This window comes from Pseudopipra pipra, chromosome 3, assembly GCF_036250125.1.
Source record: "Pseudopipra pipra isolate bDixPip1 chromosome 3, bDixPip1.hap1, whole genome shotgun sequence".
NCBI lineage: Eukaryota > Metazoa > Chordata > Aves > Passeriformes > Pipridae > Pseudopipra > Pseudopipra pipra.
The window spans coordinates 105411015-105438721 of NC_087551.1; the positions used below are offsets into that span (position 1 = coordinate 105411015).

General features: G+C 41.1%; 1 protein-coding gene across 7 annotated transcripts in view; it reads left to right on the forward strand.

The window, feature by feature from the left end:
- Positions 1 to 23704, forward strand: part of VSNL1 (visinin like 1) — a 92402-nt gene extending 68698 nt beyond the window's left edge. For all 7 annotated transcript variants that reach the window (XM_064650585.1, XM_064650580.1, XM_064650581.1 and 4 more), the window contains exons 3-4: positions 20805 to 21020; positions 21937 to 23704. In XM_064650585.1, coding sequence (XP_064506655.1) covers positions 20805 to 21020; positions 21937 to 22134 — 414 coding nt within the window. In that variant the 3' untranslated portion in view covers positions 22135 to 23704. The remainder of the gene's footprint in view (positions 1 to 20804; positions 21021 to 21936) is intronic.
- Positions 23705 to 27707: the final 4003 nt, after the last annotated feature.

Consider the following 27707-nt stretch of genomic DNA (forward strand, 5'->3'; position numbering starts at 1 on the left):
TTATTGTAAAGAAAAGGCTTTGAAAAGGCAGCAGTAAGGAGTTCTGTTTACTCATCATTTCTGGGTGGACCCTTTATTTGAATTATGTGAATTACAACTTCATCCTCTCCCCACACTGCACCTGTCACTTGACATATTGCTGTGACTCTTGAGAGGGACCCTGGGCTGAGGAGTAGGTTGGTGAGATGTGGCTGTGCAGGCTATTCTGCAGTCCCTGGTGTCCGCTGTGACCCTCCTCAGAGGCAGCAGTGGGACCAACAGTGCTCATCATAAACTCCTCCTGAGCCAAGATGTGAAAATCAGCTCCATGTGGGGAAAGACCCATGCTAAGGTCATCTTCTGCGCTGTCGTCCTCTAAGCTTGTTTGCAGCACCTTCTTCCTTCTGTCTCTTTTTTGTGGCCATGGTCTGCTCTTCCCTGGCTCCATGGCTCCATGTGTCTGCCCTCGCATCTGCTGGTCCTGGTTTTGAGCTGCTATTGTTGGAAGGATCAGGAAGCAGTCTGGGACAGTGTGGACCAGTGCTGTGCTGCCACTTCAGTGGAAGAACCAGCTGGGGAGCTGGCCCTTGGTATGAGTTCAAGGCAGTGGAGTTGCCACAGCTGTCTTTGAACTGCTTTTACTTTCGTTATCCTCTGTTTCCTCACAAAGATTTATTACCCTTGAGATATTGACACTAATAGAAAATGAAGCTTTTTGTAAGGGGGGTAGAGATCCTCTGTCAATGCCCAGTCAGTCCTTGACCTTCCTACTTAGACTTTTAACAACATTGCAGTTCTGATGATATATTTTACAATTAAACAAAGACCACCATCTCATTTTACGTGGCTGTCAGACAGCTGTCAGATATTAATGACTGGAGTTTGCTATGACCAGAGCTGGATTAAAACTGGTGACCTACATGTGAAAGACTTTGTATTTCATTTTCTTAAGCTACTCACCCTTAGATTTCTTTGAACTTTAATGCTGTTTTCTGGCTTGCTTTTATTAATCATGTTTACTGGTGTCTGTCTGCTTTAGTCAGTGAAATATCTGGGTTCGATATTCCATGGTCCTCTTTCTTGGATCGCACACAATTTTTACCCATCCTAATTTTTGTTCACTCTGGTTGATCTTAAGAGATCTAGAAACTGGATAATAACCCAGGAGTAAGAAGATCAAAGCTTTTTACATCTAGGTCACTACTAATAATCCAGTGGTGGTCATTAGAGCATATGTTTAGCAGCCGATGTAAATTCTTTCAATCCCCTTCTTTGTGGTTACAAAATAAAATGTGCCTTTGCTTGATTGGCACTTCTGTTGACTTCACAGGGTGTTTGACTAATTAAGAACAAATCTGTGAGCAAGGCATCTATTCAGGATTTGATCCCAGTTTAGTAAGCTGCTTGGTGACTGCGGTTGTTTCTCTAAGGTGGGAACCAAATAAAGGATCCAGTGTTGGAAAATTAAGATGCTCCAGACTGTCAGTACAGTTTAGACCCTGCCTTGCCATGTACTTCCATTATGGGGGAAGATTGTTGGTGTGGGGGTCCTATGGAAAGCCTGCAGCTGCTGCATGTTTCCAGAGAACACTGAATAGGAAGAAATAAAGGTTCTAGGCAGAGATCCAAAGCAGGGATGTTGCCAGGGTTCAGTCTGCATTTCACTCCACTAGCATACAAATTTTCCAGACAGACTGGTTCAGCAATTCAGATGGTCCCACCCCAGCTCCTGGACAAAGCAAGTGAGACACATGACACATACATGTGTAAGAGGCAGCTCTGTGTGCTGCATAGCTGCTGCCAGACACCCAGTACCATGACGGAATAGAGAAATGCTTTGAATTTTGTCATACATGCGTTTGGGAGGAGAGTGATGCTATTAGCAGTGAGATTGTCTCCTGAAATGGAAATACATAATTCAGTTTGTGGTTCAGTTAGTTCTATTAAAACTTCGTCTTTATTTCTGCTGTCAAAATATATTTAGAGCAAAACCTTCAAGTTGAAGGCAGGAAAGATTAAATTTCTTTTATCTTTTCAAGTTACACTGAAAAGAGATGATGGTGAAAGGGGATTATGGAGATGCCAGCAGTGCTGTAGCCTCCTTGCATCTGCTTGCCAGGTGAGGGAGGACATGCCTCCAGGATTTTGATGCAAGCTAAGGAACATGGGGGAATCTTCCTTCCAGTGTCATAACTGTTCCAGTGAAAATGGTCACTATTTTCAGGGCCCTGGAGCTCTGCCAATTCCCTGAAGCTTCTGGGGATGTTGCCTAATTTTTAGCAGCCCAGAAGTGCTGAGCAGCATTAGACACTGAGGCCCCCCACTGTGGAAGCTCCTTCGTGCTTCATACCCTCCCTCAGCTTCGGACAATCTTTAAGTAAAGCTGAAAACCTGGCATTAAACAGTGCAGTGGAAAGCAATGAATGATGCAGTATTCAAATGTAAATTACTGAGTAAGTGGTTGGGACTTGCTCGGAAACATAACACGGACATAAAAGCCGCATCTTAGCTCATCGTCTGGCCTTGGCATTTGTTTCTAGTGCCTAAAACCAAAAACCAATCTTTCCATGGGGAATTTGGAAGAAAATTTAGATTCACAATCCAAGGTATTTAGAAACCCAGATCTCACCTGCTTTACATGGAAACTGGAATTCCTGGGCTTTTTGGAGCAGCCAGAAATTTGCCTGCCCTCTCAGTAGTGCACTGTTTGCTTTCATGGCTTGAGAGCTGTAGATGATTCTGATGTGCTAATTCTTTCCAGTATCCAAAATTCAGAAAATACTGTTTCTTGTAGTTGTGCCTGGACTTCTTGGTAATTCTCCTGGGGAGAGTTACGTGCTTCCATGCCATGCAGTGTGAATAGCAGGTCACCTCCTCTCAGTGTCTGTATGTTGTGTAACTAATACCTGTATGTTGTATAACTGATTTGCACTTGAACAATGAGATTTGCACCTTCTGGCATCAGCCCTGGGCATGTTGTATATGTGATGTTTGACTCTGCAGTGCATGGACTCTGGTGCTCCTGGTACATGTTATACCTGCTGTGCTTCACTGGGGACTCAGACTGCAAATGCAGGGTGGTCCTTTATCTGGGAATTTGAGTTTTCCTAAAGGCTACCTAAAACAAATGCCTTGTTTTTTTCATCTGAAAGTCCCAGGCAGATGGACCCAAAGAGTAGTAAGGTGATCATCATGGCTGGGCTTCACGAACGAAGATTTAGGAAGGCTCTATCCACGTTTGTTACAGGCACACTGGTGGCTAAAAAGGCCAATACAAGATAGGCATGTCCAGTTGCAAAAGGCACAGCAGAAAGACTCCTTAGATGGTATATTCTGCAAGGCACGATTCTTTCTGCATTGTCTTTTCTCCTCAAGGGTGATCCTGCGTGCTTTCTCAAAAGCATCAGCAGCGTTATAGATGGTGTGTCTCCAGACTTCCTGATTGGAGGCCAGAGTAGACCAGTTATGGTGATCAATATGGCCAAGGCTGAGATGTTGTTTCAGGGAGTCCTTGTATCTTTTCTTCGGGGCTCCTCTCTTGCGGCAGCCGGTGGCAAGTTCACCATAAACCAAGATCTTAGGGAGGCGGTGGTCCTTCATCCTTGAGACATGCCCTGCCCATCGCAGCTGTGTTCTCATCAACATGGCCTCAATACTTGTGACTGCTGCTTGCTCTAGAACAGATGTATTGGTCACATGATCTGACCAGTGGATGTTTAGGATTGTACGGAGACAGCGTTGATGGAAGCGTTCTAGGAGTTGCAGGTGGTGGCGGTAGATGACCCATGATTCAGATCCGTATAAGAGAGTAGACAACACTATGGCTCTGTAAACACTGATCTTTGTACTTTTCTTCAAGTGTTGATTTCGCCAAACTCTTTCATGAAGCTTTCCAAAGGCACTATATGCCTTTGCTAACCTGTTGGCAACAACAGTAAGGTGATAAGTCAGGTATAAAAGTGGTAGAGTTTGTTTATGGCTTATTTTTCTGTGATCTCACAAGTTCATTTGTTTTGTTGCTTGGTTTGCTGGTTCTCTGGTGTCCACCTATGTGGGTAGGTTGTGGGATTAGACTGATGCTAGCAAAGCACTTTGGGATCACTCAGAGTTCTGTAGGTGTGAAAACAGCTCTTTTTTTAATTGAAAACCTGTTATTAAGCGCACATCTTACAAATTGGTATATCTGGCTACATCTACACACTGTTGCCTCTCCTGAGACAATGGGATCTTTGATATCTGTCAGGGGAAAAGCACAGACTAGTTTGCTGTGAGTAGAAAATGTACATTGCCCTCTTGTGAAAACGCAGCTCTGCTGCAGCAATAAAAACAGCCAAGGATACGTTTCAGCTGAAAAGTCAGCATATTCTGCCACTCTATAATTATAGCACAGGGTGGTTGTTGCTTTAGACTGACATCTCAGACAAGTGTGCTCACAGGACAACACAACCAAATCTTTCCTATTTATGTACACAAGGTAGAAAAAAAAAAACCCAGGTTTTTTTTCCCCCTTGGCTCTGCAGTCATCCTGGATTTTAATCACTTCATCAGCATGCTGGATTGTGCTGTCATTGTATCACTGTGGCAGCTTCACTTGTATTTGAGCTTCATGACAGGTCTCAAACACAGGATACTGTGACCTCAAATTTGCATCCCATTCAAGCTTCAGCACCACACCATCCCCTTCTCTCCCTGTCATTTCAGATCAGCAGTTGGAATAGTTACTTGTAGACTGCACATAATTATGCATGTTATTGGAAATGCAACAGGACTGTCTTGTTCACTGCTATATCTGGAAGGGTTGTAAGTATGTCATCAGTTTTAAGACAGAATGAGGAAGTAGCACTTTATATTTCAGTTGGGACTTAAAATCTTACTCTTCACTGAGATATTCTTGTATTCAGCCTGTGGTCATGCAATCCTTCATAACCCCAAGAAATCACAAAGTTCTCACCTGGAGTGGGATTCGGGTCATGCCTGCTGTTGGGATATATGACCTGTCTTGGGATGTATCACCCATCAAGGTGCAGCATCTCTCTCCACTGAGCAATGAGCGTTGAATTGGTGTTTGTTAGGCTGACTGTTAAACTACACGTGACAGACAGACTGTTTAAACTCATCAGCTTGCAAAAATATTTTTTCAGCAAGCAGTGCTACCAGAAAAAAGATGGTGTATTCACAGATGACTGATGTAGGTCCTGTGGCATGGATTGGATATCAGGGCTGTCCACAGCTGAGAGGGTGTCAGAAATCTGGTGAATAAGGGAAGTCAGATATGAACATTTTTGAGGGCAAGGCTGGAAGAAGTATTGATGCTGACAGCAGGTAGAAATGATTAAATTTAAGACCTTTTCTCTCTGCCAGCGGGGCTTCATTTAGATTGAATTTAGACAATTTTCTTCATGAATAACCTGGACAGCTGTGAAAAAGCTACCTTCTTCTGTGCTCGCTTCAAGTATACTCTCACTGTTTCCCAAATTATTAGAGCCAAAACCTTGACACAAGGAGTCTTCAACTGGCAGATTTCTGTGAAAATATTGTTCAGCTCTGGGAGCTTCCAAAGAGTTGGCAGACTGCTTGCACTCTACCAGGAGAGACCGAGCTATCGAAGGTACAGGCTCTTGCCAACACTTGTGTAAGAAAGGAAGAGCAGAGCAACCTCAAAAAGCAGTCTCTGATTGACCTTCATAGATTTCGGTGCTGTCAGAATTCTCTCCTCAGTGTACTTGAACAACCCAAAATATTGCTTCTTACTGCTAATGTTGTCTTCTTGGGCGAGTGCTTAGTGAGAGCTCTCGAGCTGTGGTTTAGGATTTTGCTTTCTTTCTCATGATCTGTCTCTGCCCAGGGTCACAGCAGATGATGCTGCTAAATCTGCCCTGGCAGCTGGATTAGGTATCCTCTGGGCTCCATCCCAGGTGCATTAAGAAATGCCAGTGTTGTGTTTTCTAGTTGGACCCTAGACCCCAGCCTGGAAGATAAGTTTCTGTGTATTTTGAGAGCACTAAAAAGCATTGGCACCCCGTAGGTTGGTAGGCTATTGTTTTTCTTCAGATATGTCCTGTCCATATTTCAAGTTTCTTCTCTCCTATTGTTTAACAGGGACTAGACACAATTCTCCTGTGTTTCTTGTTCAGTAAGTATTTGTTACTTCCTCAGAGGCTGAATTCCCTGGCTGGTTTGTTGAGGGTCATTTCCTGGGCAGTATTTCACTCAGATATTTGGATGTCACTGAGGAAAGATGCAAAGACTTTTGCAAATCTGGTTGTAACTTTAGTTATGAAGGTGTTGCCGTGTCTCCATAAAGATCTCATGCTGTGAGAAGGGGGAGGTTGCCCTATTTTTATAAGAATGTGAACTCTAAAACCGATGAAATGCCAACTTTTTCATATATTTTTAAATAAGATTCCACGTGGTGTGAAACTAGTTGTGTTCTAGAGACAGCTGCCTTAAGAGAGCGGTTGTTCATTGAATGCCTCTTGAGATGGATTATTAAGTGTTTAGAGGCTTTGACCTCTAAAATCCTTTGACCATCAAAAAGACACTAAGCCAGGAGTGTGTTGAGTGTGTTGAGAAAGGAGTGCAATAGGAGAGGAAATTCAGAAAAGCCCTCATGCTGAAGAAAAGGTCTACCTGTTACCTATGTGGTAATAGTAAACAACTGAGAGAAAGCTTTCTTGTTTAATTCTCATCTTCTTGTGACTTTGGTTTTGATATTTTTTGTTTGATTGAGAATTTAACATCTTACTAGAATTAGCTCATTATTTTTTATCCTTAATTACATTCTAGTATGAAATGTGAGTCCATCAAGTAAGTATGAAGTAAGTGTCATTACATCATATATGCATAATGTATGTTCCTCTAGAAACAGCTTGTCTTTAGAGAGCATTATATGTGGTCAGCTCATGGAGGAGATATGAAAGAACTTGTGGATATCAGGAACTGGGCTGTATCCCCCAGCTGTAAACTTTAAAAGGACACTTTGGGAACTGGCATTACCAAGAACAGTGTTCCTGGGAGACTCACTCTTGGCAAGCATAAACTAGCATCCTTTTGGAAAGCAGTTGGTAGTGTAATAGTTTGGTCATGACTACATGGTTTATTGTTCAACCATTAATGTCTATAGGGCTTTTTAATCATCTTTATTGACTCTGGGGTACAAGAGTATTAAGGATGATGCAAGTGCTGCTCTCACAAGATAAGAGAGTGAACTTCTCCAAAGGCACATATGACTAATCAATCCTCCTTTGAATTCTCACCCCAATACTGAACTCTTTTTTTTCCACTGTTATTGTTATTGTATTCTTGTGTGCTTGCTAAGAGCTGAGTAGCTGTTGTTGTGTATTCATGAAAGCCTACAACCTGATTTATTTAACATGTTTACCAGAATACTTGAGGGGAAAAGTCAAATCTATTACTCATATTCATTACTCAGTGTGGAAAAGTAACAGTTTCTCCCCAGTGTGAGATAGTTACCATAATTATACTGCTGGGCAGTTCAAATTGCATCACTCTACATTTTTGAGCATGTTTTTGAGGTAATGTTTATTAATGGGAAAGATTGATTTTGATACATCCCTCTAGTTATGCTTTGCTGTGTCTATAAATAGACCTTGTATTTTCCTGATTGCATGTGGATTTAGTTGGACTTTCAGGTTTTTAGAGATTTGTTTTGTAGCTGAGGGAAAAAATTCAAACAGATCTGATTTTGAAATGAAATTGCATTCACCACTACAGTGAAGATGTCAGTTTTGCATTTGTCAGGCTTATAATTTTATGCACAACTAAAGTGATGCTGGTGTCTTCAGCTGGTCTGGTGCACAGAGGGAAACTTAATCCAAAGAAGAACATGTAGCTACACTAAGCCTGTGTGATAAATAAAGCAGCAAAGGAGCAACATTAGAGAAGTGTATTGCTCAAGTGCTTTTTATTGTGTCTTCCTTTCAGCTGACTCCTAATTATGTTATTGAAACTTCAGTTACTCTGATGATGTCAAATAGTGCATGCACTGAGATATCCTGGTGCTGGATGAATGGGCATGGGTGGTAGCTTTCTTTTAAGCATGCATATTGATGAATTTTTTTGTGAGTATAGTTTTGTCACTTTTTAGATAAAGATAATTCTTAATTAAAGGTAACTCATTCTCTGCAGATTTCAGATTTTTTTTTTATACTACCCCTTTGTATGGCCTTACTGCATTCTAGTGTTGTCTTTTACAGACTAAGTACATGAATAATTGTAAGTCTTAAAGGAACCAAGTGGCAGGTAAGCTCATAGCTTGTTGACTTTTCTGTAACAGAAGAGGCTACTCTACACGTATCTTTTTGCTTCAGTAGACTTTTAATCATGGCAAAAAGGTGCTGAAATTCAAAGTTACCATGTACTGAAGGATTTAAAGTTACTTCATCAGGCAAGTGCAGGAGGGGAGGCAATCTTTCCTCTCGTTTGCAATGCTCTAAGTCAACAAGCAGCATGTTCCAGTTTATACTAATAAGTTTACAGATTTCCCTAAAATGAGCCCTTGTGATTGTGTCTGATAGAAGAGTGGATAAACCCACAGAAACCCACTGGAAGGTGATAATCCAAAATTACACTTCTGAGGAAAAGGAATCTGTGGGTGATTTTCCCTCTCCAAAGATTTGGCTCATGTAATCTCACAGAAATCTGCATCCCCCAAGAGCTGATTTGAGTTGTTTGGGATGAAACCAGGGAGAAGCTGTATTCTCTAGGATGATATTGTCTTCTTTAGCTGACCAGTTGCCTAAAAAGGAGATACCTTTGGGAACCATGTAGTACTGAGTATCACTAGTATCAATATCCACGTTTTATCTCCATTGGCTGAGCACAGTCAGTACCAGCACAGCAGCAGCATATTCAGGGAGATGGCAGTTATCCATATGGCCCATGGGGAGATTTTCCACATCTCTTTCTACATATAGCAAAGAACATAACTGATGGAAAAAAATAAATTGTATATGATGAGAATTTTCCCTTCTTGCACTATTATAGACAAAACCCAAGAGTGTAATGCTCCTTTACATGATTCCATACATCCCTTTGAAAGTCTTTGTTTAAGATCCTTTCCCCTTAGGGGAGCTGATCTGTGAAGCTAATAGCCAAGGAGACAGTGTACCTGAGAACTGTCATTGTTTGAATACCTGTGTTTTTTTCTAGACCTGCCCACATATCTTCTTAATTGCCAGAAGGTGACACAGTAAGTTGTACCATTCCCATCTTCTTTTCACCCTCGAGAAAATCCTTTGGAATCAAGTCACAAAGAAAAGTCTTCCAAGCTCCTTGCACTGTCTTTTCCTTTTCCTTACATGTTAAGCTGTAGGTGTTATCCAAATGCTGCTCAACCAAGACTCCTAGATACTGTGACTAGCAGTAACAGCAATAATAATAATTATTCACGTGGAACACAAATGTGCACAATACTTCTTGTAAATAAAACTAGTTCATTTTAAATATCAATGAGTTCAACATGTTGTCCTCTTTCTAGACAGGAACTGATTTAGTCCACTCTCTTGATATATGTCTCTATATACATATACAGATATAGATTCTCTAGGTATATATAGATATAGATGCATGATCCCTTGCACCAGAATGCTGATATTTTAAGGTTTTTATATACTGTTGGACTTGTCAGTCTTAGCACTGAACTTTGAAAGGGTTTATGGTATATGAGAAAGCATAGATATTAAAGAAAATACATTACCTTGGAAAGCTGTCTTCTTAAAACTGCACTGTGTTAAAAGAATCTGTTTTTATTATTATTATTCACCAGAACTGGAAGGCTTACAGAGGGATGGGTCTCCTAGGTAAGGGTGTACAGAATTTTCAGAAGGTTACCTGAAAACCTATCTGTTTTCAGCTTCATTGCAGAAGGAAACTTCTGAGACAGACCTTGCAGCAGATAGAAATGTGGGCCTGATTTCAAATTATTCAAAACTTCCTCTGTGAGTTGTTGGATTGTTTTTAAACTCAGTACTAAAAATAAAAGTCAAGAGGATATGCCTAGGGACAACAGGGAAAAAAGAATTATGCCAAGTTGCCCACCTGCCTCTTATTGGTTGTGTCAACTATCACTGCTGTTGCTACCATCCTTCCTGCCTCTCCCCTCTGACTTTGGGATCTGTTTCATTCCCTTACCTCTTCTCCCTTTGGGAAGTATCAGTTCTCTGTTATGCCTAGCTACAGCAATTTTCCTTCTCTTTCTGCAGTTTCCTTTCTGCAGTACTGGGCTATAACAACTCCATATGTATAAGAATTTTAGGAGGACATATTACATAAGTATATGAGACAGGCAGATATTTCAGGCATGAGTATTTTTTCTGCAGTTCCATCTGTATATTCATAAGATGGTTGTCTCAGACTTTAGCAACTTGTGTTTCAAATCCCTTTTTGGCTGGAAATGGCACTTACTGATGCTTCTATAGTCCTGCTCTTTTGGGAAATTTGCACTAAGGACTTCACAACACAGCAGGCATAGCATTCAAGTTAATACTCTGAACCTTTGGAACCAAAACTCACTGGGAAAATAAAGCCTCTTCAAGAAATGAAAACAAGTCAGATGATCTTTCTGGGGAGAGAAAAAAAAGGAGGAGGGGGGAGAAAGAAATGTCGCAGATCAGTGTATTCTCCATCTGGTCTGTTCCCAGATTCCTAAAGAGATAACATAGTGTCAAGTAAAAGAATGTTATATGAGGTTGGGGCATAGCTACAGTACAGCAGGATCCTGACATTGTCATAGCCCTGTGCTGTCACTGACCTTGGGGTAGTGGAAGATCGTGCCAAACTTAAAATAAATAAAGTGTTCCAGTGCTGCTCCTCAGTTAAGGAAGATCAAAGAGAAATAACAATTAATCAGTGGTAGTTGTGGTGTTAAGGACTAGCAATACTAATTGTTTTGATGAGAATTTTCTCTGAAGATTTTTTTTTATTAGCAGTGAGTAATAGCTGATCTGCTGCTGTTATTGACCTCTAGCACTACCACAGCTCAATAAAGTTTCTTATTGTCCAAATCTAATCAGAGAAAAGCTGAGACTGAAAATCGATTCATTTCCTGCTAGTTAATGACTAATTCCCCACAAATGTGAATATAGAGATTAACTTTTCAGGTTGAATGTTTTTTCAGAGGTAGACTCTCCCAGATGGATGTTTGCAAAGAAGAAGAATGGCTTCTCTTTTCCCATCCATCTTGCTCCAACCTCTTGGCATATTCTTGCTTTTTACAGTGGGTCTTGCTTTATCATAACTTGTGGCTTATGCTTGTTCTCTGGTCTCTTAACCAATTGATAATTCATCGTCAGTTCCTAAATTCTCAAATATTTCTTCTTTGTATTCTTCAGATGAGCATTTCTGTAGTGGCTAAAAGCACCTGCAAGACAGAGTGACTTTGTCCTTAACAATAATGTAAGGGCTAGTCACAGTCTTTGGACGTCTGAGTGAGACACAAACTCTTTACTGATCCCACTTCAGCCTGTATAAGTTGTGAATTTTCCCCTGTGAAGGGAAGAAGTTACATTTCTTGGCTCATCTTTATGTAAAGAACTAGCAGCTGCTTATAAAGCCTCCCCGTGTGTCTGTGCATGCATATGTGTTCACAGCATTAAAGCTACCGAGCAGAGACATGAGCAGTAAACATCCATGAGGTTTGGCAGCTCTCCCCAGTTCTTGCCAGCTCTGTGACTCCCACGGCTGCAGTATCTGAAATAATCACAATCCTTTTTTGTATTTGTCCTCCCAGCACACCTCTGAGGTGGGGACAGCTCACAAATTTACACATAGAGAACTGAGTCCTGGATCTAAACAGACATTTAGATTCTGGTGGTCCACAAGATTATTCTTTCCAGAGGCTGAGCCCCATGGCTTAGCTGCTGCTGAGACCTATAGACCCACAGCTGTGGATGGTGCCCACTCCTTGGGACCCTCTTGCAAGCTGAAGCCAAGTGGCTGGAGGCAGGTGTCCTAGGTGGGATATTTCTGTCTTACACTGCAGATGTGCAGCTGTACCAGACTCAGCATCTTTGAGGCAAAAGGCTGGAGGGCTTCTACTGTCAAGATTAGCTCTGCTACAGTGCATAAGGGTGTGGGGTTTTTTCATTTTTCTGTTTTGTTCCTGCTCTGCAACTGATGCTTTATCCCTGATGTCTTGTTTTTATTTGCCTTGCTGCAGAAAACAGTGTTCTGGTTTTTTCTCTGCAGCAATGAATTTTGCCACTGTTAAAAGGTTCAGATCTGAATCCTGTCAGACTGAAGCCCAGATCTGTGTGTATAAATCCATTGTAATCCTGTGGGGTAATCTCTTCCCTGATACTTAGCAAAACATAATCAGACTCCTTTTTTTGGCTGACTTGAGAGAAGAACTTGATTTCTATGAAAGAATACAGCTGGTAAAAGCTATGCAGACCTGCAGTACTGGGTTGTGGCATTGCATGTTCCAATTCTGCATATTTCAGTGGGTCGTCCCAGTGGACCTTTTGTTTGTAAAGCATAATAAAATGGCTCAAGTTGAGCCAGGAAATGGCCTTTCTCCCAGACACTGAGCAGGGACCCACCTGCTTTGTGTGTGAAATGGCTTGGTACATATATGACAGGCTGGAACGAGATAATAACCTTTCAAAGGCTGAATGGGAGAAGGAGAAACTGGAAAACTATGATAATATTTTCCTCCCAGTAGAGGCAGCTGTAGGAGGAACACAAAATGAATCTGATTTCTGAAGCAATGTATATTTTTTTACATGCAAGCAAAAAAATACATTGATGCAGTTGCTTTTTTGCATATTCCACCAGTAGAAGCTGCAGTCCTACACATGGACAGGCTAAATATCATAATCTACTTTGGTGATCCTGCTGTTTCTTGATTTACATTAGTGCCTTGGAGTAATACACTGAGCTTGGATTTCAGAAGGTACACTCTGACACACTAGTACCATTTTTATACATTTATTTGTATTTTGGAAGGCAGATGAAATACAACTTGCAAACCATGAACAGTTTATTAGGCCTACACTAGCCCTTTCCAGCTTTATATGCAACATGAAAATAGCTTAACAAAATAAATTTTTAAGCTAAATAGCCTGGTAATACACACAAGATGTGGTTGGGCAAGGTTGGGCAGCTTTGAAATAGCAGCACAAAAATCCTGCTGCTATTCCAGACAGTTTTACATGCACCATTAACCCACAAGACCCAACCAACCTTCCTATGACTGTGGAGCAGAGACCAGGATCCCCTTCAGCCCCATTAGTGCAGCACTTGCTTCATGTGGAGATCAGTGGCATCAGTGCTGTAGGTGGGGGTGAGCTGTTGCTTTCAGACCTCTCCTAGGATTTCTCTGCGTGAGGGAGTAACAGTGCAGGGTGGGGAGGAACAGAGGAGAAGGAGAAGGCTGAGAAGAGGGTCCCCATCTCTACCACAATTATGAATATCATGTCTGGATCTGTTACAGCATCCCACCTCTAGCACAGTGCAGAAACATTATCCTGTTCCACCCAGAATTTCAGTAATGAAACTAAATTGTAACCCTCACTTCATTTTTTATATGTATGAACAAGACAGCCCCAAACCTTTCAAAGGCATGTGATGTGCCTTTCTGTGCTGATGTGCTGCTACTCTGTGGCTAAGAGCTGGGAACAGGACAAGAACATCTGTATCTCTGAGATCCAGATCCTTTAACATCTGATTAAATTGTTAATGGAAGGATGAATAGCTGCTGAAGTTAATTCTGCTTCTGTGGAGCTAGATTCTTGGGTGCTCATTCACTGCTTGTTATATCTGCCTTAGAGAGCTCTGAGGCTGAAATCTTTTGGGGTTTTCTAAATGCATCTAAATAGTTTTCAGTTAAAGGACAGTTGGGGATAGGAACCACAGAAGAGCTTAAAACAGTGATGTGTGTTTAATTGCCTCTGGGAACTAGATCTCCAAGGTCTAGATAGAAGAGTTGTGTGAGAAAAGCCCTTGAAAATCCACAGCCAAAACATTTAGATACTTAGAGAGATGGAAGACCTGGCTATGGAGAAGGTTGCTCAGTGCCTTTCATTGCCTGTGTCCCTTTGTGGATTTTGACCTGGTTGCCTAAAGGCCCTCAGGGATCTGGACTTGAAAAACAACATTTGGATTTGTTTCAGTTCATTAAAGATCTCATCCAATGAATAGTAACTCAGGGGAATCCTTTAACAGAACTAGAAATTGGTAAGGAAATACTTTCAGATTGAGCATGATCATAAGCCCAATTCAAAGCTCATTGAAGTAATTGGATCATTTGAATTGGCCCATACTGCTAATAATATATGTTCTTCTAGGTATTGTAGTGGTTAAGATGCAGATGAAGTGAAAGAATTGTGAAAATGACCTGAGTTAAAGTAGATTTTAACTATATTTAATGGAGGAAATACTCAAATCCAAATCTTCTGTCTCCTAAAGCAGTTCTTCAACCACTAATTTGTTAAAAGAATAAAAATGTTTGCTCTCTTTCCAGTCCCTTTAATATTAGTTCACACAAGTTGTTCCCAGTTTGGGAACTTATATTTTCTTGACCTATACTGTGCTGTAGCTGGTGCGTTCCTCTGAGCTGCCTGTTCATCTTATCTCAGATAGGGAAGGGAGGCAAGTGTGAGGTTTCCATGTCCAAGCTGACACCTCTGAGCAAGGAAAGGATGCTGCACCATCCCACTGCTGCGATTTGCCTACGAAAGCCTGTTTTGTAGGCAAGCCCTGAAAACACTCCAGCCAAAAGTATGTAGTAGATAGCTGGGCCTAATCAGAGAATTACAAGGGCTAGAAATCTCCATGTTTTGGACTGGGAGAACTTACTTTGCAATTAAACCCATAATTTAACCTTAATGATCTGCTCGCCCTATAGCCAGGCAAGGGAGAAGTCTCTGACACTTGACCGATTCATGTGGCTGTTTGGAGTCACCTCTCCAGTGACCAATGCATATCAGTGATCCAGGGTCTTGCTGTGGCTCTCACACCCACACAGGCTCCTGCTCACAGCCCTGACCTGCTCAGCCTTGCTTTGTCCCACTGGTCCCCCTCAGTCCCCGTCAGCCTTGGTGGGATGATCTCTGCCAGCCTTCTCCTCTCCAGCATGGGGCATGGAGGCAGCTCACATCTCACATTCATTTCACTGACTTACTCCAGAGAATAAGGGTGAGATATAACCTGAATAAGAGGGGCACATTGTGTCTTATCCACTTCTTAATCCACTTGAAAATGTTTCTTTTATCTATTTTAAAGATGTTTCTGTCCTGACCTGCCCTTGAGCTGTGTAGTCACAGGGCAGTCAGATCTCTTGAGAAGGACAGATGTGCTGCTGCATCTTTTTGTGGTGGTCTGGTAGTGCCCTTGTTACATTAGTTTTCATTTTTTTTACAAGGAGATGCTGGCAGGGACAGGCTGCAGCCCTGTGGGTCACCTTGGTACCAGAGTGGCACAGCCTTCCCAACAGGTCCTGACAGTCACAGTCTGGACATCTCTTCCCCTTCTCATGCCTTAGAATTTGAAGTGCAAGAGTACAGTACATTGCAGTAAGTTACAATTTTATTTTTTTTTTAATAAAGGAGACAATTAAGGAGTAATCCTTTTCCTTATTTCCTCAACTTCTGTGTTTGTACTGCTGGCAGGAATCCAGAACTTCACCCTCTTACAAAACTAGCAAGCAGAAACTTGCTCCCCAGTCATCATAGGCATCATCCCCAGTGACCTCAGCTCCGAGGAGCTGTAAGACCAGGCTTGACCAGCAGCTGTCAGCATCTGGGTTCAAATTTAAGAGTTTGCTATAAAAAATACCTGTATGAGCTTCCAAAAACAGCCAAATTTTCTGATTCTCAGAGTGCTCATGTTCTGCACTAACAAAGGTGAGCTGGGTGCCTAGCAAACTTACAAAAGGGGGAAAATAAAACCTAATACAGTAGATAAGAAGGGTAAGTAACTCCTTCCTAAAGGATAACAGCATCAGTTGTGCAAGGTTTTTTGATGGGAGCCAACTGTGAGGCATATTTTTACTTGCTGGTCCCAGACAATGCTTGTGCTCCCTCATCCCCCTTTGCTGTGCCAGCCCTCAGCAGAGCTGGTAGTGCTGAGCCCCAAATGAGGCCAGGGGAATCAGCAGCTGCTTCTTATACAGAAGCACTGTACCACCTTCTGCTTCCCCACCTCCTGTTCTGCACTCCAGCTCCCATCTCGGTTCTGGAAGCTGTGACCTCACATCAGTGACCTGGGCCCATGTAGGCAGCGTGTTCTGCTTTCTGTACACTACTCTAATTCTGGCTTTCTCTATTTTATAGCAGAGTTTCCCTTTTAATAGAAATGCATCTCAGCCATGATAAAATATCACGTGGAAAACAAAGTACCTACTCAGGCCAGTCTATAGATTGGCTCCACTCCACCTTACCAAGGAAGGAGAGACTCTTCTGTTTCCCACCCTGTCCATCACTGGGGAATTTAGAGAAGTTGACTTTAGGATTTTTTTCTTTATCTTTAGCCATATGCTAAATTTTTAGCCATATGCTTTAGCATATGCTTTATGCTTTTGCAATAATTCCCTCCCAAAGACGATCTGAATAGAGTTTATCACTGAGTTATCTGTGAACAGTATCACTTAAAAGAGGCTAAAGCAGCTGCAGCCAAGCAGATAAATATTTCCAAGTATTTGATCAGTTTTGTCAAGAGTTACATACAATTTGTAGATGATATTTGCTAGATACTCTTATTCCAGGACCGTTTGAATGCCCCCTATATACCAGAAAGGTGTCCAGAAACAATGTAGGAGCTGAGAATCTGCAAGACAATCCTCTCCTTCAACATTTAGAAGCAGAATAAGGGAATTTCTTTTAATTTTCCTTTTTCCTTTCCTAATTGGCAATTGTCTGTAGAGATAACACTTTGTTCACACCCCAGCACGTTGATCTAACTGGTTAGAAAACACACAGACCAAGCAAGAGACAAATCATAGAATGGTTTGAGTTGGAAGATAACTAAAAGATCATTTAGTTCCAGCCTCCTGGCATGGGCAGGCACACTGTTCGCTAGACCAGGGAGACCTTTCACTAGATGAGACTAGAGAAGCAGAAACAAAGGAATGAACAGTGTTGGGTAACCCATGGTGCTGGCTGCTGTAAAAAGCCTGGGCTTTTTTTGTTGTCTTGATTTCTGGAGGAAACAGGTAAAGCAGGAGGCAGTGCTGGTGTGTAGAGTAGACTTTTCAGTGGTAGGTTGCAGTAGAAGGGAACTGGTTACTGGAACTGGAACTGGCCCATATGTAGACTGATCACCTGGACAAGAGTTTGCAGAGAACGCTGAAGGCACCAACCCTCCAACAAGGCTCTAGTATCTGAAAATCTGTTGTGTTTCTTTACTTGTTTCTGAGGTATTCACTGAACTCATGCCAGAGGTAGACTAAACTACCCTCTTCATATTCCCCTTGACAAAAAATGGGTGTTTGTCTTCCAGATCCCTGTCTCCCATTGTCACTTGGATCAGACTACTCTGAAAGTTGTTAAAGCCTGTGCCTTTATACTTTGCTAAGGCCTTACTGTATTTTAATATTCAAATAATGTTTTGCCAGAGCTGGCTTTTTTTGCTCTGTAATTTTTTTAGTTTTCTTTTACTCCGTGTCTTATTTATGAATTGTTTCAAAGCAGGCCAATGGAAGTCTTCAAGTAGGTTTTTAAACAAGTTTTGACAATGTTTTTCAGTTGTTCTGAGCTTAAAATAACACAAATCAGCAGATACAGACTGGAGAAGAGTGTCTTCAGCCCTTATGGACTTTTTACTGCATTTGCTCCCTACAGGAAGGCAAATAGAAACAAAAAAAATTAAGAAAAAAAAGGGCATCAGTTCTATTTTTTTCACCTTACGAGGCTGTAAATGCCAGGGCTTAGCTCTGAGCAGTACCACCACCTTCCTCACTTCAGAAGTGAAAAATTGAGGTGTTGTCTGTGATAAAAAAAAACTAGAAGGATGTTTTTCTCCCTGCTACGTGGTTAAGGGTGTAACTGGCAAAGAGGTAGTCACAGCTTGCTGATGCTCCTCTAGTGGGAGACTGAAAAATATGTTCAAGAATAATTTAAAAATGGTCTTTGGCACCTCCACACTGACCCTTCTAATTCTCTGCTTTGTTCTTGGGCTCTTGCATGTTTTTGGGTGTCTGCCATTTCTTAGCCTTTTGTATAGGTGTTCTTCTTTGTTGGAATTTAGTTCTTTGGTCCTAGCAGTATGTTTGTGCCATTTCTGTATTTTGGTTCTCTGGACAGTGAAAATAACAGTCCCAGTTCTCTTCAGCTGTTTACCTTTCTTTTATAGGGACTGTAGAGTGACAGTCACAGGAATACAGATAGGTCGGCATCCTCAGCAATAGTCAGCTCTAAACAAAAATAAAAATGTAAAATTTTGAAGTATTTTGTTCTGTAACACATATGTCACAGGGTAGTCATCAGTACAGATTTAAAAAGTAAGAGATACGTCTTTTCTCCTTTGAACAGCCTCTCAAGAATAGAAGGGGGGGCTTGGAATTCATGGTGGAATACAAGGGATGAGAGCCATTTTTTTATACTCTCACCTGTGGTCTGGAGAGGTTCCCATTCATCTGCACTCACATGTAAAATTAAATATCACCTATGTTAACATCTGCAGTTGGTACAGGAGTTGGAGGAGGGAGGTAGCTCATGGAGAAGAGGAAGCAGTGAGAAGGATTTTCAGTAACCTGCAAATAACATTCAGGTTTTGGATTCACATTCACAAAACTTTGTTCTGACCTGGCTGAATGTAGGACTGTGAGCCCAAGGAGCCTTCCTACAGAGGAAACTCTCTTTGGTTTGACAAAAGTTTGAGGTTGTCACTAGAAGAACAATTCAGCAAGGTCTGGTAACTGCAGTCACTGCAGTCCTGAACTGTATCACAGAACTCGTATTTCTTTGTATGCGTTGATAAACCAAATCATGATTATATTTAAAGGCCAGAAAGCAGAAAGTTCAGAAAGAGCTGCAGCAGTACCCTGAGGTATTTACAACTCTGTCAGTTTTGATTATCAAAAAAGAACCGGGCTGGGTTGAGTACAGGCACAGAAGTTACATTTTCAGGGGGGACAATATCAAACACTCTTTCAGCTATTGGAGACGGGGCACAGAAGCAGTGGGTGGATGCTGACCCACACAAAGTCAAATGAGAAAATCACAACTTTAACAGCAATGGAGTGGGTACAGCATCCCGGTCGCTTGATGACTCCACACCATGTTCAAATATCCTCCCCAAAAGATACTTGGGAAGTGAGATGGGCATATTTGATACCACTTCTGGGTTAATACAGCAGTTTTTCATCCCTTTTGGAGTAATTCACAACAGGACAATATTTTGAATGGATGGAGCTGGGCAACATTTAACCCTGCTCTTTCTTTTGAAGGGAAGATTTTACAATGACTATAATGCAGTAGGCCAGAAAAGCAATTGTAGCACTCCTCTTCAACAATGCAAAGGTGATCTAGAATCATGTCTGAAGAGTTGATATCAGAGAAAACAGTAAGTTGAAAGGAACCCTTCAGGATAGGACTCCTGTGGAAACACAGCTGTGGCTTCTGACATGACCCACATGGCCACATAGTGCAGGCAGGTGGCTGTACACTAAGTTTTGCATTTTAAGGGCAAGACACAGTATCCAAATGACTATTTGGCTTCCTGAAATGAAAAGCAGCAAAGACTTGCCATATTTAGTCAGACAGTTGTCAGTGCTGGTTTCTGTATATGCTCCAATATCCCCAAAATCTGCCATGAAATTTGAGTGTATTGTTCAAGAGCGTTCACAGGTGACCACAGCAAACATCAGCCTGCAGAGGAAGCTCTGGACAGGGAAATATAAAACTATAAAATGGAGTTCCACTTCCTTGGCTGTCACTGAAGACTTCTGTTCAAACTGACATTATTAAATGCAGTACTTACTAAGAATTGGAATTTTAAAAAGCACAAAATGAGATAGCTCTCAAATGGGGAGTAATGCGTGTTTATATATTAGGAGCATGAAAACCTCCATGAAATTATGATGGGAATATAAAAACAAACATTTTTTGTGTACAGTCCCTGCACTGCCACAGGACTTCAGCACTGATTTAAAATTGCGTTTCTTAAGGGATGTGTTTTCTTGAGTCTGGCTCACATAAAGACTAACTACTGGCTCAAATGTCTTAAACCATACATTTCCTGAGGGGAAAATACATCAGCTGAAAACCTACATGTTATGGTCATGTAAAATATTCTGTTAAGTTACAGTCAGTTGCCGTGTTCACTGATAATGTATATTAAACATGAAAAGCATTGCACAGTATTGTTTAACTGAATCTCAGGTACTTGAATGTTGGTTGGCAGAACAGAATGTGTTCGTGGAGTTTTTTATAGGTGTGGATTTTTTTTTTTAAATAACTGAAATTATATAACAACAATCCCACACATACACTTTGTTGCAACATGTAACAGGCTGGTTAAAATACTATTAACATGCACCTTGGTTTCTGTATTTCATAGTCAGAGAATATTACACACAATCTCCCATTTATATCCATTTACACTTCATTTTAAGGTTCATCTAGTTAATTTCGCTTTAAATTAGCATTAAATATATTTGTAATATAGTCTGTGGCAAAGTGAGAGATTTTTGTAGTAATAGATTTTTTAATAATCATTCCAGCATAACTATTAGGAAACCTTCCATTGCAGATCCTCACAGCTCACCAGCCACTCTTCATAAATGCCTCACTGCGGTATTTTGCAGGCAGGTATGTAGCTCGCTCCTCTGCATTACCCACAGTTCTATGAATTATATTATTTTGCAGTTCTTCCCATATGGAGATGCTTCAAAGTTTGCCCAGCACGCCTTCCGAACCTTTGATAAAAATGGAGATGGAACCATCGACTTCAGAGAGTTCATTTGTGCCCTGTCCATCACCTCACGGGGCAGTTTTGAGCAAAAGCTGAACTGGGCCTTCAACATGTACGACCTGGATGGTGATGGTAAAATTACAAGAGTGGAAATGCTGGAAATTATAGAGGTGAGATCAGTATGACACTTAAAAATAACATGTCAGAACATTAATAAAATTTGATTCCTTGTTCACACAGACTTCAGATGTTACTCACACCAGAGGCTGGTATCATTAAAAACACACATGGCACACATTCATCCTACTCTGACTCATGTCTAAGTGGTACAAGCACTAACTAACATATTAATAGATGTAATCTTGGAGAATTACAGAGAGTACATATGTGCACATAAACTTTTAAATATCCAGAGATTTTTTTTTTCCTGATGAATGGATTAACCACAAGAACAGCCCAGCACAGGATTTACAAAGCCCATCTCAAAGTCACTTGACACCCATGAAATTACTGGATTGTAGCTCAAGTAGCTGAAACCTTTCCAGAGATTAACTTCAGATGATTACAGAAATTTACAGGGATAACAACATGCTATTTTAAGAGAGCTCTCACAGATGGGCTTTAAGATGACCACAACACATAAGAGGAAGGATAAAGTTTTCCACCTTCATCATCTGCCAGCTACTTGCCACAGTAGTTAATACCAGATTGTGCCCACATGTACACACAGAAACCTATTAGGTGATGACTTCTAAAACTTATTATTCAAAATTTACGTGAAATATTTCAAATAAGCAGTTGACCCAGAGAATAAGTTACAAGAGTTTTGCACTGTGAAACAGGAAGCCAAAGAAATTCATTCCAGGATGCAAAATGTAACCACCAAAATAAACCTGCATCTGAGGAAAGTAAAATATATTCTTTCTTGTTTTAAGTGCCTGGACATTGGATCCTAAGAAAAAAAGGAAAAAATCTTTCGAGAAACTGGCAATCATTTTATTGTTAGAATAGATTTCCAGAATTTGATCACATCAAAAAATTAGATTGACTTTTATGTTAAATTTTACATTTGGTTTCTTTCCAAAGGCTATCTACAAAATGGTGGGCACTGTGATAATGATGAAAATGAATGAGGATGGTCTGACGCCTGAGCAACGGGTAGACAAGATCTTCAGTAAGATGGATAAGAACAAAGACGATCAGATCACACTGGATGAATTCAAAGAAGCTGCAAAGAGTGATCCGTCCATTGTATTACTCCTGCAGTGTGACATTCAAAAATGAGCTTGTGTACAACGCGTCATAGACTGCACAGAAGTTTAATGTTCCATTCAGTTTGCAGCTATTTCCACACACACAAAAATTTGCTTGGACTACCTATAAATGGACTTGCTTCTTGTGTTTGAAACACTTGTGTGCATGAGAATGTCATTTGCTAAAGAATTTTAAAAGTATATATTATAAAAATAAACTGCCACAACGTGACGTGTGCAATGTCATTTCATAACAACCCTCTTCCTCTGAAGCCTGTGCAGCAGGCCTGTGCTGCAGTGAATTATATTATTTATTGTTCATGTTTTACTGATGCTAGCTCTGTGTCTCCTAGACTGAGTAATGTTAGTGACACTGAATTCCCATGGTAATGTTAACTGTTTATTATAAATCATGTCACCATTCTGCTGTAAAGTAGTACTGGACAGACAGAGGGGCAGAGCTCTTTGGCTCCCGAGTCTGATCCACACGTGCTTGTATTGTCAATGGATATAAATGTACTTCATTTGCATGCCTTTTAGGTTTGCCTTAATTCTTACCTCATTTGCATCCCTTCAATCTGGAAAGAGCTATGTCAGAGGAATGCAGTATATTTAAAAAAAAAAAAAAAGAAAATCCTGCTAAAATTATCCCTTTAATTAAGAATATATAAAAATATATATATAATGTTTAAAATATTGTTTTATTGCAAGTTTAAAGGTTTTATTGGAAGTGTATTGATCTTTGCCAGAATTTTCAAAAGCTTCCACAGAGGTTGCAATATATATGTCCCAAAATAAATTTATAACATTTGATCTTTTCCCCTAATTTTTATTTCATGTCTTCAGCATGGTAATAAAAAAAAAAGTTCAATCTCTTTAATTATCTGTCAGTGTACACTGGGAAATATATATTTCATTATGAAAGCATGAAGAAAACTACTTTGCACTCACTCACTAGGAGAGTCATATTATATGAAACCAAATGTTGTAGTTCTTGTATTTACCAACAGAGCTGCTGTTGGTGCTCTAAGATGCTACTGCTAAGATCTAACAGCACACCTCCTAGACTTGTGCTGATGTAGCTTTTTAAACTAGCTGCAAGTCAAATACAGTTTATTTGCTTGGCCTAAACCTGTTTTTTTAATGTTTTTCCTTCCTGAAGTAAGAGTCTTTCCTCTTACTGTATGACACTAAACTACTCTGGGTTCGATGTAAACAGACATGTTAAAAATCATTACTGATAAATGAACCATAAAGTATGATGATAAAGGAGGGACAGTGAGGAGAACCATCCTCTTCCTCACTTGTATGTGCATAAATCAAGTTTCCCTGTATCCTGTGACAAGTACAAGTTCTGCACAGCCCTGGGAAAGAATGGAGAACTATCAGACTGCAGAAACTGCAGATAAAAACTTTCCTATTTCCCTGATGCTCCAAACAGTTGGTTGCTTGATGGATTAAAAAAACAAACAAACCAAAAAAAACCAACAGTCTGAACATCTTACAATTGCATGTTTGCTATTTCTTCCTTACCTTATGAAGAAACGAGATGGTACTCTTAATAGCTAAAAATCAAACAATAAAAGATGACACAAACCAAATCATTCTCTGTATTTTCAAATGTAAAAAGTGAAGCTCATCTTAAAATGAAAGGAAAAAGAAAACAAGCAACCAAAAATAGTTTTACACAGCTTGCTAAGAAACGTTGTTGGGGGGAACACAGAATCAATTACTGCCACAACCACAGCCATTCATTCATATTTCAGTTTCTTCATATTCCAAAAAAACAGCAAATGGCAGAAATTTCAACTACATTTTCTAATACCAGAATTTTACTTAGACTACACAGAATTATAGTCTTAGCTAACTAGAGAGTGGTATACTTCATATATTTGGCTATAACTTAAAAATAAAAGACATTCTGAAAATTACTTAGGTCTGAGAATGATATGCCCATGCCGAATAATTCTTGGAATTTATGCCTCTGGTGCACATATACTTTTTAGAGAAGTAGTACCTCATTCTACATTTCTCTGCATCTTGAATTTACACAGCTGGGCAGGATCCATTTACTTTAGTGCAGCATTAAGCAATGCATTGCCATCCAAAATGGCCAACAGCTTAAAAATGTAGTCAAACTTAAAAATAGCCAAACTCTCTACATAGCCAAAAAAGTAAACTCTGTATTTAAAGTACCAAGAATGTGATAGTTTTGAGACCTTCAGTAGGATCACTACAAAAATAAGAGCATCCATGTAAGTGCTTCAATAATTTTTTTTCAGAACTAATCCTCCACCATGAAAACAATTGCCTATAATAATTATACAGTCAGGTACACATCTTCAAGTACATGGTACAATGTACAATAGTAGATTAGAAAAGATACAATATATTGATTTGAACCAAAGACTGGAATTGTTGCCAACTGCTCTAACATTTCAAGTAAGTCTATAAAAAACTTGTGAGAAAGCTGAAGTGTTAGCTCAGTAGGAATGCGCTAAGTTTCCTTCAGCTCTCTTCTCCACACAACTCATTATGGAAGTACTAATGACGATAAGTGCTTTACTCTTTCCTGCCTCTGCACTCTTGCCTTTTTTTTTTTTGGATTCTGAAGAAAATCAGGAGGAAATAATGCTATGCCATTCTACCTTCTCATACTGTAAAAGGGTCTGAAACATACTCTAGGTCCATCAAAAAATCGAGTCAAAGGAAACACATGGTTCATGATCATGTCATAGATTTATAGACTGGTTTGGGTTGGAAGGGACCTTAAAGATCATCCAGTTCTACCCCCTGCCATGGGCAGGGACACCTTCCACTAAACCAGCTTGCTCAGATTTAGTCTGGCCTTGAACACTTGCAGGGATGGGGCATCCACAACTTCTGTGAGCAACCTGTTCCAGTGCCTCACCATCCTCACCGTAAAGAATTTCTTCCTAATATCTAGTCTAAATCTACTCTATTTCAGTTTAAAGTTACTCCCCCTTGTCCTGTCACTACATGCCCTTGTAAAAAGTCCCTCTCCAGTTCTCTGGTAGCCCCTTCAGGTACTGGAAGGTGCTATAAGGTCCCTCTGGAGCCTTTTCCTCTCCAGGCTGAACAAGCCCAGCTCTCAACCTGTCTTATAGGAGAAGTGCTCCAGCCCTGTGATCAACTTAATGGTTTTCTGCCAGCTCTCATTCCAACCAGTCAATGTCTTTGTTGTGTTAGGGATCCCGGACATGGATACACTACTCCAGGATCTCACAAAGGCAGCATAGAGGGTTAGAATCACCTCTGTCAACCTGCTGGATCCAGACAAGTTTTGGCAGGTATGCACTTTGCCTGGTACTCCCGCCCCCGCCTAATATTTTCACATAATCCTAAAGGTGTAAGTACCTCTAATTATGGAGTTATGGAATTGTTCAATTTGATAGGGACCTTCAGAGATCTTCTGCCCAACGCTCTACTTGAAGCAGTGCAACAGTCTATTCAGACTCCAAAAGCCTCCAAGGATGGAGATTTTACGGTCTGTTAGGGTAATATGCTCACATGCCTCTTCATCATGAACAATCCCTCCTGGTTTACTCAGCCACCTGGTCTACTGACACCTGACAGGATGAACCTATCTCAGACGGGAAAAAGAGTTCTAGCACAGGAGCTCACAGGGCTTGTTGACAGGGCTTTAAATTAGTTTGGAAGGAGGAAAGGGAAAATACCAGGCTTGTCAATGAGGAGCCATGCGATGGTGTGCCAAAACTTGAGGAAATGAGCACTAATGGGATCCCTCAATCTGCCTCAGGAGGTGTTGTCTACAGTATACCACTCCTGAAATGTTTCTACACCAAAGCACACAGCATGAGGAACAAACAGGATGATCTAGAAGCTTTGATCCAGTCCCAGAGATTTGACATCACTGGCATAAGTGAAACTTGGTGGGATGACAGCTGTGACTGGAGTGCCCTGTTGGATGGTTACAGACTCTTTTGGAGGGATAGGCAGGGCAGAAGAGGCAGAGTGGTGGCACTGCATGTAATAGAAGGGTTAGAATGTGTGGAGCTCACAGTTGGCAATGGCACAGTTGAGAGTCTCTGGGTAAGAATCAAGGGGTGAACAAATAATGTGGATTTCATCATGGGAGTCTCCACAGACCTCCCAGCCAGGATGATGATGCCGATTAATTATTCTTTGAGGAACTAAAGGACACTTCCAAGTCAACTGCCCTTGTCCTTATGGACTTAGTCAACTTGCCAGAAATCAACTGGGAACATCACACAGCTGGTACAACCCAGGCCAAAAGATTCCTAAAAAACCTGGATGACAACTTTATGGAATAGGTCCTAAGGGAGCCAACTTGGAAAAAGGCCCTCCTCGATCTGCTGCTTGTCAACAGAGCGGTTCTCATGAGCGAAGTGGAGATTGGTGGCCTCTTGGCCACAGTGACTGTGAAGTGATCCAGTTTAAAATCTCTGTTGACAGAAGGAAAAGTGGCAGCAAAACCTCAACTCTGGCCACAAGGAGAGCAGACTTCAGGCTGCTCAGGGAGTTAGTAAGTAAAGTCCCCTGGGAAAATGTTTTTTGCAGGTGCTGGGACCCATCAGTGCTGGTCACTTTTTAAACATGACCTCCCAAGGGCACAGGAGTAGCAATTCCCAAATGTTGGAAGTCAAGCAGGCAAGGCAGAAGGCCATGTCACCCAACCTATGAACAACTGGCTCATGGGTTGGGCACAAAGAGTTAAAGTGAATGGGGTGACATCAGACTGGTGACCTGTCACTAGTGGGGTTCCCAAGGGCTCCATCCTCAGCCCAGTTCTCTTCAACATCCTCATTAACACCTTGGACACAGGACTCAAAGGAATACTAATTAGGTTTGCCAATGACACTAAATTGGGCACACTGCTGGCTCATGTTCAGCCTCCTGTCAATCCAAACTCCCAGGTCCCTTTCTGCCTGGCTGCCTTTCTGCCACTGTGTCCCCAGCCTGTAGCGCTGCAGGAGGTTGTTGTGGCCAAAGTGCAGGACCCGGCACTTGGCCTTGTTGAACCTCATGACCTTCTAACATGTGACTACTAGCCCCGTTATCCCAGCAGCGGAGCAGCCAGGTAAGAATTCGTCCACGAGGCTGGTGGCTGTAATCTCTCCGCAATTCCCAAAGTTCTGATGGGCTCAGGGACTGGGTAACTTCACTCTCCTGTCTGATTTACTCTCTGCTTCTCTAATGTGGAACCGCTTCTGCTTCCTCTAGTGAATCACCAGCTATTTGTCCTGCCTCCCCTTCTTCTCTTGGAGAGAAGAAGTTGCTGGGCAAGAAGTTGCTGGTTTTGATCGGGGTAGGCAAGGCATCCTTCCATTAAACAACGTGTCAGTTTGTTGGGGTTGAATACTTGTTCTGATGTGAAGTCCCAGGCAATGGGGGGTGTTAAACACCCTAAGAACCCGCCTAAATTCATCCACATGCCCTGCCACCCAGGAACTGGGCCCGTTAAGGCACATCCCAGTAAATTCACTCTCGAAGGTTGTTTTGTCCTGCAACAAGGCAACAAAGACAATACTACAGTCCCCAATCCCCATAATGTTCTCATAGTGTTGGTTATAAGCAGTCCCATGGCCAGACAACTCAAGT